Source organism: Puma concolor, chromosome C1 (assembly GCF_028749965.1).
Source record: "Puma concolor isolate L17-30 chromosome C1, mPumCon1.1.hap2, whole genome shotgun sequence".
NCBI classification, from domain to species: domain Eukaryota; kingdom Metazoa; phylum Chordata; class Mammalia; order Carnivora; family Felidae; genus Puma; species Puma concolor.
Genome location: NC_141674.1, coordinates 170,583,601 through 170,599,720, shown reverse-complemented (window position 1 = coordinate 170,599,720; position 16,120 = coordinate 170,583,601). Strand labels below are relative to the sequence as shown.

The following is a 16,120-nucleotide window of genomic DNA, read 5'->3' as shown; positions in this document are numbered from 1 at the left end:
GTTCAAGGGGTATCTGCACAAAGGCCGTCTGGTGTGATGTATGTAAACTGTACATCATGGTATACATACCTGAACTGATAATGCCTGCCAAATGACTAGAGTATAAGGTTAAGATGAATCAAAGCCATATTTTCTATTGGTGCCATTATCAGACACTTTCCATTTTTATCTTATTTTATTTTTTTACATTTTATTTATTTTTGATAGCACAAGTCGGGGAGGGGCAGAGGGAGACAGAGACACAGAATCCGAAGCAGGCTCCAGGCTCCGAGCTGTCAGCACAGAGCCCGAAGTGGGGCTCGAACTCACAAACCACGAGATCATGACCTGAGCCGAGGTTGGACGCTTAACTGACTGAGCCACCCAGGCGCCCCAGACACTTTCCATTTTTAAATGCTTTTCGTGAGGAATTGAAATGGAAGTGAGCATATAAAATGCAGGCAGAGGCAAATATCTAAGTAGATCATCAAGTCAAGGATAAATTGTCCCAAAGGAAGTAGCACATTAGTGCTCTTGCTGAAGTGAAAATGACAAAACCCAATCACATTGCATGATCAGGCCTGCTATAGAATGTGAATTTTGCTAGGTTTCAGATGTAATAGGGACTCATGGCAGAATCTAAAAATAACCTAGTATCATCGTATTTGATTTAAGGTGGTTAAAGATGAAATGCATGAATCATGCCATCTCTAGGCTGCATTTTCTTAAGGTTAGGCCTATGTTCACAACACTATAGTGCAGGGGTTCTTGGGCTTTTCAGCCCTGGGGCCACTTTATAGTCTGAAATTATCAAAAACCACAAAGAGCTTTTGCTTATAAAAATTACACCCCTTGGTACTTATGGTACTAGGACTTAGACATTTAAAAATATTCATTACATATAATAGTAATAAATCCATTGCATTTAAGACAAAATATTTTTGTTAAAAACAATTATTTTCTAAAGTTAAAAAATGCCAGTTTACTATGCCACTTTATTATCTTACATTTTTTTCAAATGTCTTTAATAGAAGACCTAGCTTTTTAAAATAGGATGCTTAATATAAGACAGCTGAGTTTTAAAAATTGTGTCTGCATCCAATCTATTGTGAATATGTTGTTTTGATTAAAGTATATAAGGAAAATCCATTTTCATATAGATGTGTATTTGGAAGAGGAGAAGTATTTTAATCGTGTTTTCAGATAATTGTGGCTATCCTTTGATATTACAACAAAACTCAAGTGCCAGTTTAGTAAGGCTAGTTATAATGTTGAATCTGAAAACACAGCAATGTAGTTATGTAGTCTATTTGAAAATCTACTGGTTTGTCTTGCACTTTGAATAAATCTCTTACTCGTGCATGATTTTATAACATCCTGCATTGCATATTTGGAAAATTTGATGTACTGAGTTAAATAGAGCTTCTAAATGTTGACACATTATAATACCCAATATTTAAAAAATATCAGCTACATTAATATGACCACCAGTCTCATGAGAAAATTTTTTAAGTATTGGGAAGCTGTCAAACTCATTGTGATGGATACAAGTTTTATAAAATTCTAATTTTTTACGCTAAAGCTTGAATTTTGTCATTGACAGTTTTAGTTGTTTTTCTTGAGCGACTGGCTCACTTTGCTCATTTTTCCAGGGAATGTTTGCCAAATACTCCTGTCTGAATACCATAGCTTGTCTGTCAGTGGATCTTTCAAGTAAAAATAGTCTTCCACAAAGCCAGCTAGTTCAATTGCAACTTAAAAGTATGAGTGCTTTTCCTGGAGACAGTCATCACTTTCATTTGTAGCAGAAATGCTTTATGCATAGTTTCCATTTCATCTCACATAATATTTAAAGAAAAATGTAGTCCAGGGTGGAAATTTAAAAAAAAAAATTAGATTGTTCCTACTTCATCAGGGATAGTTAAGTAAAATGGACCTTTTAATTTCTAAACTGTGAGTTTGGAGTGTGGTAAAGAATGCAACAATACTGGTAAAAGTGTCGCTGCCTTGATGCACACATCACCACTTTTGCACTTGAAACATCAGTGCCAATGCCAACGCGGTGTAAAGGCAAATAACATGTTTAGAATTATCCTAAAGATCAGTTTGACCACGTAAAACCTCTGAGACTCTACATTGAGAACTGCTGCTGGGTGTTTTAAGTATTTAAATGATTGACTTAATTTGTCAAGTTCTCCTGATTATCTGCTCTGTATAAAATAACAGTAAAAGTATAGTCTTACCGTCTATTAATAGAGATTTAGGGGGAAACTGTTCTCCAAGAGCTCACTAAGATATTTAGAACATGAATAGGTTCTGACTCAAAAAAGTTTTAAAGCAGAAGATTGCCTATGATTGAAAGTTAACCTAAATTTTCAATTATACTGTTCTTTAACAATTTTATATGTTCATGATTAAAACATACGAAGTAATTTAAAACTTCTCACATCACTTAGCATCATAGGCATTAAATGTTGTTTGGAATAAGGAATTACATGTTGCCTATATGTCAAATCTGCAAACCAAAGACTGATACTGACATTTTTTTGACTGGCTAGTTCATTTTGGACTTCTTGCAAAAATACCTAAATATCTCCAATTAGTCAAATTTTTAACTCTAAGCTGTTTACACATGATAGAATAAGTGGGGAAAAAAAAACAGGTAGAAAATGAACATTAATTTTCTATCTGATGTGATAAAAATGTGACTTTTGGATATTGGATTGGCAGTTTCTCTACCTCTCTCTGTGAGAAGTTTAAAATTTCCTGTATAATTTTTTTTTTTACTAGATAAGAATGCTATATCTTGTCACTCTTGATATGTGTATGTATTTAGAAACTTTTTCTGCTAACGAATGCTGTGTCCTAATTCTTGAGGATAGTAATGCATTGTGAAGGTTTTTTCAGTAAATTATAGGAGCAGCCCTATTTGTTCAAACCCTGGTTTAACCTGATTATTAACAATTAAATTGTGTTTTCTTCTTACAATTAAAGTGTATTCAAATTTATTGGTCCCCTGCTTCACAGATTTATCTCAGTATGTGGTGTATTCAAACAGAATTTTGTATTTTTAATTAGGGGATTAGATAAGTAATTCTGAAGAGCCAAAAAAAATTGTTAGACATCACATTGCTTAACCATGTAATATACCATACGTGTGTGTCTGCACTGTGTTGTGGGAGCTGTGTATCGGGCAGGCCTGTTTTTCAGGCAGTATTTTAAAGAGTGGGCATGTGCAGAAACTGTGAGCACAATTAACGCCAAGCAGATAAATCCCGCTCTAATCCTGTTTATGGTCCGCATCAGACAGATGTGCCAAGATTGATTTAGACAAGCCCTGGGCTTACAGTAATATTTTTAAAAGCGCCATTCACTGTTCTATTTTTGTTAAACCTTTGTTAAATATTCTTAAGTGTTGTTGGTTTTACTCTTCTTTTAACCACTGTAACCTACTTTAAGTAGGTCCTGCTTTGCTCTCGTGGTGACAGGGTCACCTGCCAGGAGAGGTTATCTTTATTCCCTGTAATTAAATTGACTTTTCCCCCCAAGAAAATACAACAATAGGAAGTGGGTGCTGAATTAAATAAATAGCATGATATCCAATAGACGTATACTTAAATCCCTTGCAAGAACAGATGGTCCCCAGTATCTCTGTAAGTAATGTGAGAGGACAGTTAATGTTCTGAAACAACTAGCTATAACCAATATGATACTAATGAACCAATAGATTTCAAATAATAAACCACATGCCACAAAGAAAAATTACATGTCGTCTGTACGGTTTACGTTTTCATCACCTGAAAAAAAGTATATGGAAGATTTCCATATTTTTATCTACTGTTATAAAATACTATTCTATGGATGAAGGTTTATTCCACATTTTTCACCAATAAAGATGTCTTTTAACATTAAGGTAAAATTAAAGTTGCATTTAAAATACATGCCCCAAAGTATTTTTTTTAACTCCTCTTGTAACATACAGTTTGCCTGTGCTTGGTTGTATGTGAAAATGTGGGTTTTGCATACAATTATGAAAACATTTGCTTTTATTTGTGGAGGAAATTGGTTGTACTATAACAGAGGTGGCTAGTATGGGGATCGAAGCAGCTATCTTATGGATGAAAATTTGAGCAGATATATGACCGAATTTTTTTCAGCACTTATAAATTCATAAATGGTTTAGATATACAAAGCAGTATTTTTTTTAATCTGGAGAATAGAGTCTGAATCATTCTTAAGGTGCTACTACGAAGGGGTCCAGATAAATGGGCAATTTTATAGACCCAGAGCAATAGTATTTTCTCTCAGAATGGTTTTTTTTCTCCTTAATCTAGTTTCTCATAAATGCGTGTGTATTCTAAGTATACCCCGAAGAGTAAGTGTTTTGGAGTGGGGATTGAGGAGACACAGTGACCTGAGATTTTTCAGTTTATCCTATTAGATGATCTCTAGAACCGTCCTCCTTAACTGGGAGTTAGCCTCAGGGCTTTCCACCTGGAAACCTGAAGAACCTCCGGCCCTAGCTCTCTTTCAAGTCCGGGAAACCAGTGTCCTGCTGCTGTACAGAGCCAGCTGGTCCCCCGCTCATATCTTAAGAACTTCAAAAACAAAACAAAGGCCTAAAAAAGTACCACCCAATCTGATGTCTGGTTAAACAATAAACAGTTCCAGGCCTTTAAATAAGAACATCTTTAATTCAGGTTCACAGAATTCTAACAAGGTTTATTCCTGAAGACTATATTCAGAATGAAAAAACAGTTTTCTGTAAAACGAGTAATACTGTACACATCTTCAAATGTCAGGAAACAGTTCTATCCAAAATTAAGTGAAATCTGTGATTAGAAAACTGGGCAGATTGACTTATGTAAATGGTTACCATTGCAGAAATAAATAATAGATCAGGGATTCCGTGTAGGAAATTGGTACCTGAAAGATTGATGTAGCTGCTGAGAAAAACAATGGCAAAGAACATCCATCTATCATGAAAAATTTAAGTGTTTTATTCACAGATCAATTATCCTTATTTTCCTATCAAATAAAAGGACAATGTTTGCTTTAAACCTGTAGGTCTTCCTCTTAGTCTCTTCTTTTGTCGCTTCAGCAAAGTAACCATTCGCATAAAAACCCCCAAATTTGAATCTGTGGGCAAATGTGGGAAAAGACCCTGGAAGCCTGAGCAAAAAGAGTGGGAAATATGGCTCTGAGTTACAGGGATTCGGCATTGTATGTAAATGATGAATCACTAAATTTTACTCCAGAAACCAACTGTATGTTAGCTAACTAAAATTAAAATTAAAATTAAAAAAAAAGCTAAAGGAATTCTCAGAATGTTCTCTGTAAGCTCCTTATTGCTGTAATCTAACCTCACATTTCCCTCGTGGTCACCTCAGTCTGATGTAGTACTACTCTGTTAAGGGACACATTTGTTGTCTTGCTGTTAGAGACACAACGGCTGTTCACCTAGTGTTTTAAGTTTGACTAGACTTAAAAACCCATCTAAGGGACATCTGGGTGGCTCAATTGGTTAAGCGTCTGACTTTGGCTCAGGTCGTGATGTCATAGTTCGTGAGTTCAAGCCCCACATCGGGTTCTGTTGCTGATGGCTTGGAGCCTGGAATCTGCTTCAGATTCTGTGTCTCCCTCTCTCTCTGTCCCTCCCTTGCTTGCACTTGTGTGTGTGCTCTCTCTCTTTCAAAAATAAATATTAAAATAATAATAATAAAAACCAATCCAGAAGGTCAGATGAGAGTGCGTTTACCTGAAGAAGCTCTTTAGGTCAGCCCAACATTGTTACAAAGTTGTAAAGACCAGCTAAAGTGCTTGGATTAAAATCTTGGGTCTGTCCCTACCAGATGTATGACCATGGACAAGTTACACATACTCTGTCCTGAATTTCTTCTCATTTAGGAAACAGCATCTGCCTCTTAGGGTTGCTGTGAGGAGTAAATGAGATAGTAATACATGTAAAGCGTTTAGGGCAATGTCTGGCATACAGCACATGCTCATTAAATATTAGCTACTCTTTTTAGGGAATGGAATTTTAAAAATTAATATCAGGAGCTATTTTAGGATGAGCAAAGGAAACAATCTTTTTCAATTGATTATAGAATATTCTCACTGTAGAAAAATTAGAAATTCATATATGCAAACAAAATCACAATCTGACTACCCTTCCAAGTTTTCATATGCATTTTCATATAAATGTGCATATGAAAATATATTACACGTACACAATGTATTCAGTAAACATACAAAACAATAATAGAAATGTGCTACTTTAGACCCTTTTCTCGTCGGATTTCTACATTTCAATGGATGAATAGCATTTTGTTATATGAAATATACTTTATAGAACCAATACTCTGTTACTCATTTAGATTATTTCTAAGTTTCACTCCAATAATGCTTGGGTAAACATTCTTCTAGTTAAATTGTGCATATTATCTATTCCCTTAGGGTAAATTCCTGGAAGTAAATTGCTGGATCAAACATATGCATACTTTAAAGCATTTTTCCTTTTCTTCATTTTTAAAAATTGTAAATTCAATGCTGATTATAGAAAGGGAAATTATGGAGGTTTATAGGAAACAATTAATCTCCTGTTCCCTCATATTTCTCTTTAATAGGTGACCAGTATTAAATTTGTTGTGTGTTTTCTACTTGAGTTTCTTTTTTCTTTTTAATGAAATTGAGCTTAAATCCCCCAGATTACTTTGTGACTTGCTTTTATTCTACTTATTCATACCTCTTAACATGAATGTCCTAGAGTTCTAACTTGCTCATTTATGGGCTGCAGAAAACTATGGTTGAACCATTCTCCTATTGAACTTGAGCATTGCTTTAAATATTTCTGCTACTCCACATACTGCTGCAATTAACATTTTGAAATCTTTTGATACATATTCCCAACTTGTTCTCCAGCAGCTACCATTTTTGCATTCCCACCAGCACTGGGATTGGTTCCCTTTACACGCACCATCGTTGAGCATTATTTTTGATCTTGTGCCAATCTAAAAGGCAAAAAATGGTATCTTGTTGTTTTAATTTGCATTTCTTTGATTACTAATTAGATTGAACTTTCTCATATGTCTATTGGTCAATTTGCATTTCTTCTTTTGTGAAATGCCTGCTTGGGTCTTTTATGTACTTTGCCACTAAAGTGTTTAGTTCCTTGATTAAATAGTTCATTTAATTGTCATGTGTTGCCGATATTTCTGCCTGGTTGGCTTTTGCTTGTGACATCTATTTATGGTTCTTCAGGCCTTTATAAGCAATTGAATAATTTCCTTTCTTTCTTAATTGAAGTATAATTAACATACAGTGTTATATTAGTTTCAGGTGGGCATTGAATAATTTTTGTTACATATTTCAGTCTCTGTATATCTGCCTTTACTGTCACTCTTAAGGCTTTACTAATTGATGATTATATGAAATTCTTTCTACTCTAGAAATACTGGTATATATTATGAAATAAGGCTCTATTTTTTTCCTTTTTCAAAAGATTAATCCGCTCTAAATCACCTTTTACTGAATATTTCCCACTGAGCTTAGATACCACCATTATCATATTAGTGATTTTTAAGCGTATACAAATCTCTTTGAACCATTCTCTTATCTATTCCTATATTTTAATTATTATAGCTTTACAAAATACTAATATCCAATCAGGCATATACTCTGTGTCCCTTGTTGCTGTACTTCTAAAACATTTTATTCATTAATGTAATACATTTATTTCAAGAAAATTTGCAAATCATTTGATTAAGTTCCTTGCCCCTTTACATCAAAGAAAATACCATTGAGATTTTGATTGGAATAGCATTATCAGTAGTTATTTAATAATGAGGCATGGAAAAAATGTAATCTTGGAGCTTAATATATTTCCACTTATTTAGCATTTTCTCCCCATACAAGTCCAAGATCATTTTGCTAAATTTATTCCTAGGTATAATATGCTAATTGGCATGGGATATCTTTAACCCCATTATGTCTCCTTCCTGGCTATTGGTATATTTGTAATCTGTTTCCTTACTGGGTATTTTTTTATTAGTTCTAGTGATTTTAAAGATATTCTTTTGGATTTTACAAACATACTGTGATATCATCTATCAATAGTTATGATTTTAGCCCTCCTCCTGCCCCTTCTGCCACTTAATTGCCTTTTATTTCATTTTTCTTTCATATACTATCAGCCAGAATGTCCAGAATAATTTGAAATAGTAAAAGTGGCAATAGGTATTCTTGTACTGTTTCCAGAAATTCTTCTGGCTTTTCCTACTAAGTTTGATCTTGGATGTTGCCGTAGGATCTTTAAATTTTCAATTTATAAGAGGTTTTAAATTAGAATAGCCATTGAATTGTTCACTGCCAAAGTAAAGCACACACATGATAAAGAATTCAGATTATAATACAGGTCTTCGAGTGAAAAGGGGAGTTGATTTCATCCTTTGCATTTTTTTTTTCTTTCCCTCAGTGGTTCTTTGTTTCCTTTCATCCTTCTTCAGAGCTCTTGTGTGCTATATGACATAAAAAAATTAAATTTGTATGAGAGAGGAGGGCATAATCAATATCTTAAGATTAGTCTGGAAGAAGCACCTTTAACAAGCCTGCTATCTCTCATCCTTGAAGGTATGAAGTGTTCTTGAAGTGCTCTAGAGACCCTGGCCATGTGCCTCTGGGTAACAATAATAGAAGTGCGCTGTACTTGAAGCCTGAGCTTTCCAAGGAGATGACAGGCCCCTAAAACTGACTTTGGGTTCACCTTATCCCACCACCTTAAACACTGAGAAAAGGGCTTATTTATTTTTTTTTTTTTCCGTGGTATGTGTGCTTTGTGAACAACTGGACATGGTTTGCAGAATGGTTGGGAGAGGCCCAAACAGTCACTGAGAAAGCTGGGAAGCAACTTCTTAATGTACCTGGAAGTCCTTGCTCCAATCTGAGTGTGTTGTGCCTGCTCAAGGGCCAAGGAAGCCGAGAGAGGGGACCTCGGATTTGTGGGGCTGGTTACACTGGTATTAGTTCTGCATCTATTTCTATTGGCTTTTTTTCCTCTTATTATGGGTCATGTTTTGTTGCTGTTTTACATGCATTGTGATTTTTGGTTGAATGAGAGGTACTGTGAATTTTGCCATGTAAAGTTGGTAAACATTTTTGTATCCCTGTATTCTTGAACTTTATTATAGGATGTAATTGAATTACTAGGAGACAGTTTAATCCTTTTGAGGCTTGCTTTTAAGCTCATGGTGGGCATGTCTGTGCGATCTCTGAGCATTGTTCTGTCTCATCCTTTGGGTCTCTCTCTCCCTGGCCTTGCACGTATGTCTTTCATACTCAGCTGAAGATTCAAGGGGGCCCTCTGCAAATCTGCAGAATTCCCACTTCTCTGCAGCTTCCTTCTCTACAGTAATTTGCCTAGTAAACTTAGTCCTTGTGGCTTTTCTGGACTCTTCCTTCCTGCTTCACCCAGTAATACAACCAGGTTCCACCAGGGCTCCCGACTTACACTGTGGCCTGGAAACCCTCCCCAGATGGTAGCCTGGAACACTCCCATGGTTCCTTTGTTTCCCCTCTCTCAGGGAATACTGTTTTGGGCTACCTGATGGCAGATGTCTGGAAACTGAGGTTTCATGTATCTTGCCCACCCTTTTAGTTATTTCAGGCAGAAGGTAAACCAGTCCCTGTGATTCCATTTTGGCCAGAGTAGAAATTTTAGAAGTATTTTTTAAAAGTATAAAGCACTCCTACTTTGAGAGTCCACTGAAATGGTCTTTTACCACAACACACGTTTTCTGACTGGAGGTTAAACATAACCAGTAAAATTTGATGCCACTATAAAATAAAGTCTGACTGACTGTGGTAAAATTCAATTCAGGTGGATGTTTCGTTCTAGACTGGCAGGGATTTATGTTTCATACAGTAATCTTCCTCTGTTTTCCTTTTTGTACATGTTTTACTTTACCTGGAATGTACATATCTTTTTCCTTACACTTTGCCTCTAATACTTGTTATAAACTCACTTCTGTTAGTGAATTCTGTTCTTTCCATCATTTTATTCTGTCTCTATTAGGACCAAGGAGACTCTTTCTTGGAATGTTGCTTTGTCTATATTCTTGAAATTCTTCTATTGAATATTTTCAGTTTTTGAATGTCTTGGACAGGGACTTGATGCCATTTTTCTCCGTTTTAATTCTTGGGAAAATAGACCCAATTTTCCCTTTCTTCCCTCCCCAACTCACACAGGGACTTATATGAAGCATAATTGGTAAAAATAAATATGATAAAGGTTTTATGGGCTTTCACTTTTTATTATTCATACATATAAAATATGGACACTGGTTTTAATTGGAAAATTTAATTTTTTTCAGGTGACTCCAAGTATGATGTTCTATGTAAAGAAGAATTTATTGAACTCAAGGACATATTCTCTGTCAAACTGAAACGGCGTTATTCTGTTAAACAGCAGGGAAGTGGTACCTTATTAGGTATCACACTCTTCATATGTTTGAAAAAGAAACAAAATAAATTAAAAGATTCTACGCTTGATCTTATTAATTTAAGTGAAGACCACTGTGATGTGTGGTTTAAACAATTCAAGAAAATTTTGGCTGGTAAGTACTCCTGGTGGGAAATTTTAATGAGTTTCTTTGCTGTAGGTTATTAATCTCAACATGATGTATTTATGAGTACAGCCATCCTTAATTATGTTAAGATAGTTTGTTTTATTCCTAGTTTGCTGAGTGTGTTTTTCATGAAAGGTGTTGAATTTTCTTACAGGCTTTCTCAACATCAATTGAGATAATCATATTTCTTTCCTTTATTCTGTTGACAATGGTATATTGATTTTTTTTATGTTGAACCATCCTTGCATTCCAGAAATCCCACTTGATCATGGTATATAATCCTTTTAATATGTGACTAAATTTGGTTAGGTGGTATTTTTTTAAGTTTATTTATTTTGAGAGAGAGAGCACAAGTGGGAGAGGGCAGAGACAATCTAAAGCAGGCTCCACGCTGTCAGCATGGAGCCCATTGTGGGGCTTGATCTCACAAACCATGAGATCATGACCTGAGCTGAAATCCAGAGTCAGATGTTTGACTGACTGGGCACCCCAGATTTGCTGGTATTTTTTTGAGAGTTTTTATATCAATATTTGTAAGAGATGTTGGTGTGTAGTTTTGTTTTGTTTTTCCTTATATATTTTATCTGGCTTTTGGTATCAGGGTAATGCCAGCATCATAGAATGAGTTGGACAGTGACTCTTTTGAATGATCACTTCCATGAAGAAGCTCCGATAATCTGAAATAGCACAGTTCTTAAGTAATTTAGTCCACTTAAATTGTTTTTGAAAGCATATTTATTTATCTATTCATGTCATTTGAGCTTATATTAGAATTTATTTTCCTTCCACATATGTTCTGATGACAAGTGCGTAAATATCCTGAGTTGCTTGAGTTTGTCTGTTCAAGGGTAGACAAGGTTTTTCTAAAAGTTAATATCCAGAGGACAGAGCATATATGTATTAAAATATTATCTCATAATGAATTAAGTATATCTGGAATTTCCAAATGGCATTTATATTTTACATAAATACATGAATACAAATATGCAATTTGGATTTCTAGAATGTATCTAGTTGAAACATAATCAAACTGAGTTTCAGGATTGATTTTTTTTTTCCTCAGAGATTTGTAAATCTTGTTTCCTTTTGTGCCCATTTCATTCTGTTTGCCAGATGGATCAGGGTAGAGGCAGCTGGTGTAGTTGATGGTGCAATTTGGTGTAAGATGACACAAGGCAGAGAGGGGTGCCAGACAAAGAGCAGGCACATGGTGATGTTAGAGAGTTGGAGGCCAGGCATTATTGATCAAGAAGTCTGAGGACCCAAGTTGGCCAAGGGCAGCCAACTGAGAAGGTCATACCCGTAGACAATGAGCTGAAGTGACATATTAAAACTAGGAAACCCTGTTACTAAGTGGACCCATGCTTCCTTGTTGGCTCTTTGGGACCTTCAAGGAGAGCTGTTACTTTCAAGAAGCAAAGAAAGTATAGAGACTATAGTATAGTTCAAGTCTCTGGAAATATAGTGAATATATATGTTTAACTAAAAGCAGTCCACTTTAACAGTAGGTCTTTTATAGTGTTCTTATTTTAAATACATGTGAGAAGAGATTTTAGAAAATTTAAATAAAAATGAAAAACTTAAGTTCCACTGAATTAAATTTCTTTTTATGGGCAGGTACTCAGGAGACTTTCATGTTCTATAAGATAAGAATGTGCCATTTGATTAGGGGAGGCAAAGCTCTTCCTTTCACTGAAGGTCTGAGAAAATTTTCTCCCATGGGGCTTATGAAGGCCTGGCTAAGTGACCTCAGAGGCAACTTGCTCAATGTATCTCACCCATAAAACCAATAATAAGTAAGCAGAGAACATACAACAAAGCTCAATTTAGTAAAAGCAATTTTATAGGAGTAGAGAGACTTGTCTAAACACAACAAAAACCACACATACACAAGGAGCAAACACACCCAAAATGCTGTCCAAATATGTTTTCAGCTTAATGAATGATATTTTGGTTTGGTCTAGGATTAAAATCTAGGAAAATTACAGAAATGAATAAATTTACATATCTTTCAGAATATAATCCTCAGGGAATGTTGCTTTTTGTAATTTTGATTTTGACAAGAGTTGGAGATAATAAAATATATGAGGTCATGTCCCCTGGGAAGTTTCCTGCAGGACAGTGATTTTGCTGATTAAAGCAAATAGATTGACATTTGAAATCAACCAATGCAAACAAACAAAGGAGGGTCAAAATCCTCTAATAAAATGAAGGAACCTAAACAAGATGTTCTGAATGAATGACTGTTGGATCTTTGCCCCCAAGTGGACTTAGCATGTCTTGTCGGAGAAGCCAATTCCCCCTCATCCCCATGCCTCACAAAGACAATCCCGGGTCTGTTTCATCATACACAAATGCATGGTTACAGCTCCAAATCTCTCTACCAACTTTACATTATACTGACATTTCTTTTTTAAGTTTACAATTTTAGAATATTTCTCTTGGCTTTTTAAAGTTTTTACTTACAAATCCACGTGTTCATTAAAGTGCCTATCATCTGAGAGACACCCACAATTGGCTCAAGTCTCATTCCATAAATGGAGGGGGACTTCAGTATTTCCTCTGGAGGGGATGAGGGCGATAGCTTTTCCTGGCCCTCTCTGGCTCTGATTTGCACAGAGTTGGGTCTATTTGTGGATTATCTTCCTATCTCACATTCACTGTCTCTATTCCATGCTACATTGCATCAGGCTTGGCAGATGGTAGTTGCCGATTTCCAATTTTTTTTTAAGTCCCTACCCAAGGAATTTGTGTTTGTACCAGACTTAAGTTCAGGAAGGGGGGGCAGAGAGAGGGCAATACATAGAAATTTACAAATTATAAGTTACAAAATTTACATCACAAAAATATGAATATAAATATATTTGAATATTAGACATCGCTATTTTAAGTCCCCAAATCCTGCTTTTAACTGGTTCTGTGGCAAAACCAGATTTAAAAAATAGATTTTTGTATGGATTTATTTTGAATGATGTCTTTAATCAGCAAGTGGATTTTTTTCCTGCCAGTCTTTTACATCTTCCCCCACTCCTTTTTTTTCTCTTAAGATAAATATGCAGAAGACACTAAAATCTTCAACTAGTTTGTCCTTTAGTCTAATTAGTTTGACAATTATAATTATAGTATATTTAGATATGAAGAATTATTTTCAAATAGGCATATTTGTATTTTGAACTAAGATGTGATGAGTTTTTGAGGAAAGAACAAATTGGCAGCCCTAGAAGGAGGAAGAAGGCAACTCTCATACTTGACATTTTAAGACATAGACACTAAATGACCAGAATTAAGGTTATATTTATATTTACATTTATACTTCTTTTTATAAAAAGGGAGTCTTAGAACTATTTCAATTTTTGTTTGAAAATAAGTCCTTTTACATTTTGTTTTTTAAACATAGTTGTGCATGGTATCTTTTTTTATTCTTAGTAATAGAAAAGTCACCTTAATTTTATTGACTAATAAGCAATAGTAGGTTAATGTATCCAACACACATTTTGTGTCAGGCACTGTATTCATTGCTGGGAATATAAAAATGAATGAGATGTAAGCCTGTATAGAACCCTCTTGCTCTGGGAGACAGACAAGAAAATATGTATTATAAATGTGTTAAAGGCCCCATTGAAGATATGAACAGACCAAAAGGGAGCAAAACCATTGATCGTTGATTCAGAAATTAAAACCTCCAAAAAATGCAATTGATTAAGGCTGGTATATAGTCACTGATAAACCTAATATATAGTTACTATGGTGAAAGTAATAGTCTTTTCTGCTTTTTTTTTTTTTATAACTGTGATGCAAAGACAAACACACAACCTTTAAATACAGTCTGTGTGTACACTAGATATATTAATTTTTATTCAGTTAGGGTGTGACCTAATCTCTACATATCTGGTTTCCCGGAAATGGTGAATTGCAAGCTTCTCTGGACCCTGAGCCAACCTTTTCTTTAGAAACCATAACCAAACCAACCAAAAAATTCTAAAGCCTCATGCTCAAGTAACTTGGAGAATGGTAATGTCATAAACAGACACGGCAGAATCAGAACAGTAGTTGATTTGAAGGAAAGGCGTTCTATTCTAGACACATTTGGCATTTATTATAATATCCTGTTGGAGATGTTGAGCAGGCTGGCCTTTTGAGAGGAATACATAAGGACATGAATAAGAGTTGATGTAATGGGCAAGATGAAAGCTTGTAAGGAAGTAGTATGGAGTTATTAAAAAAAAGAAAGAAAAGCAGAGAGCTACAGACAGACTCTTGGGGGACATTCCTACATTAAAACAGGCACAGAAGACAAAAGCCAAAACAATAACATTAAAAAATTGAAGGCATGGTCTAAAAAAAACAAAAATAAAAACAAAACTGTTCTAAAATAGAACCATTGAATTTTGTTATTATATTTAGGTTTTGCTAACTTATTTGTAATGTTTAATAGTTATCCAGAGGCAGTTAATGGAGGCATTTTTAGCATGTATTTGGTTGAGTGACTTCTGATATTTTTCTGTTTCATTTCTTTTTTTTTTTTTTTTTAATTTTTTTTTTTTCAAACATTTATTTATTTTTGGGACAGAGAGAGACAGAGCATGAACGGGGGAGGGGCAGAGAGAGAGGGAGACACAGAATCAGAAACAGGCTCCAGGCTCTGAGCCATCAGCCCAGAGCCTGACGCGGGGCTCGAACTCACAGACCGCGAGATTGTGACCTGGCTGAAGTCGGACGCTTAACCGACTGCGCCACCCAGGTGCCCCTTTTCTGTTTCATTTCTAAGTGCTAATTTCATGAAGTAGGCAAATATAAATGATCCGTATTTATTGAATACATTTTGGCCTTGTAATGTAAACTCTCTGTTTTAACAGCCTTGCTCAGTTTTCAGCTATGAAAAATAGAGAAAGTGGAAAAATTACTTAAATACTTATTTTTTTATTCCTAAGGAGAGTAATTTTTTTTCTGGTTTCTCCTGAATGTCAAATCTGTTTCCCATCAGATAATAATGTTGGTCTTCACAGGGTGCTTTTTTTTTTTTTTTTTTTTTTTTGAGCTTATGTATTTATTTGAGAGAGAGAGAGAGGCAGAGGCAGAGAGAAGGAGAGAAAGAGAAATCCCAAGCAGGGTCTGAGCTGTCAGGGGCTTGAACCCATGAAAATGCAAGATCATGACCTGAGCTGAAACCAAGAGCTGGATGCTTAACCAACTGAGCCACCCAGGTGCCCCCAAGGATGCTTTCTTTGATAGCAAAAGCCAGGGCTTCTTAAAACATTGATTTTGTTTAATATTTATATTGTCTTGTGTAAGAAAATCATGGTGAAATATGTGTTGGTTTTTAATCCAAGCTGTATCATTTATATTATGATGAATCAGGCAGAATTTCTCTTAATGAGAGAACAGAATGATAGGAAGTTTTACTTGGATATGCTGTCAAATGATGTACTTATTAGGAAAAATAAAATGAAAATCAACATTATAATGATTATTTAAAAATAAGCAGTTGTTGGGGCGCCTGGGTGGCGCAGTCGGTTAAG

At 35.2% G+C, this 16,120-nt stretch overlaps 1 protein-coding gene across 4 annotated transcripts in view; it reads left to right on the top strand.

Moving 5' to 3' along the window:
• CERKL (CERK like autophagy regulator) overlaps window positions 1-16,120 on the top strand; it is a 108,363-nt gene that overhangs the window by 28,774 nt on the left and 63,469 nt on the right. For all 4 annotated transcript variants that reach the window (XM_086719080.1, XM_086719078.1, XM_025912640.2 and 1 more), the window contains exon 2: window positions 10,347-10,589. In XM_086719080.1, coding sequence (XP_086575206.1) covers window positions 10,347-10,589 — 243 coding nt within the window. The remainder of the gene's footprint in view (window positions 1-10,346; window positions 10,590-16,120) is intronic.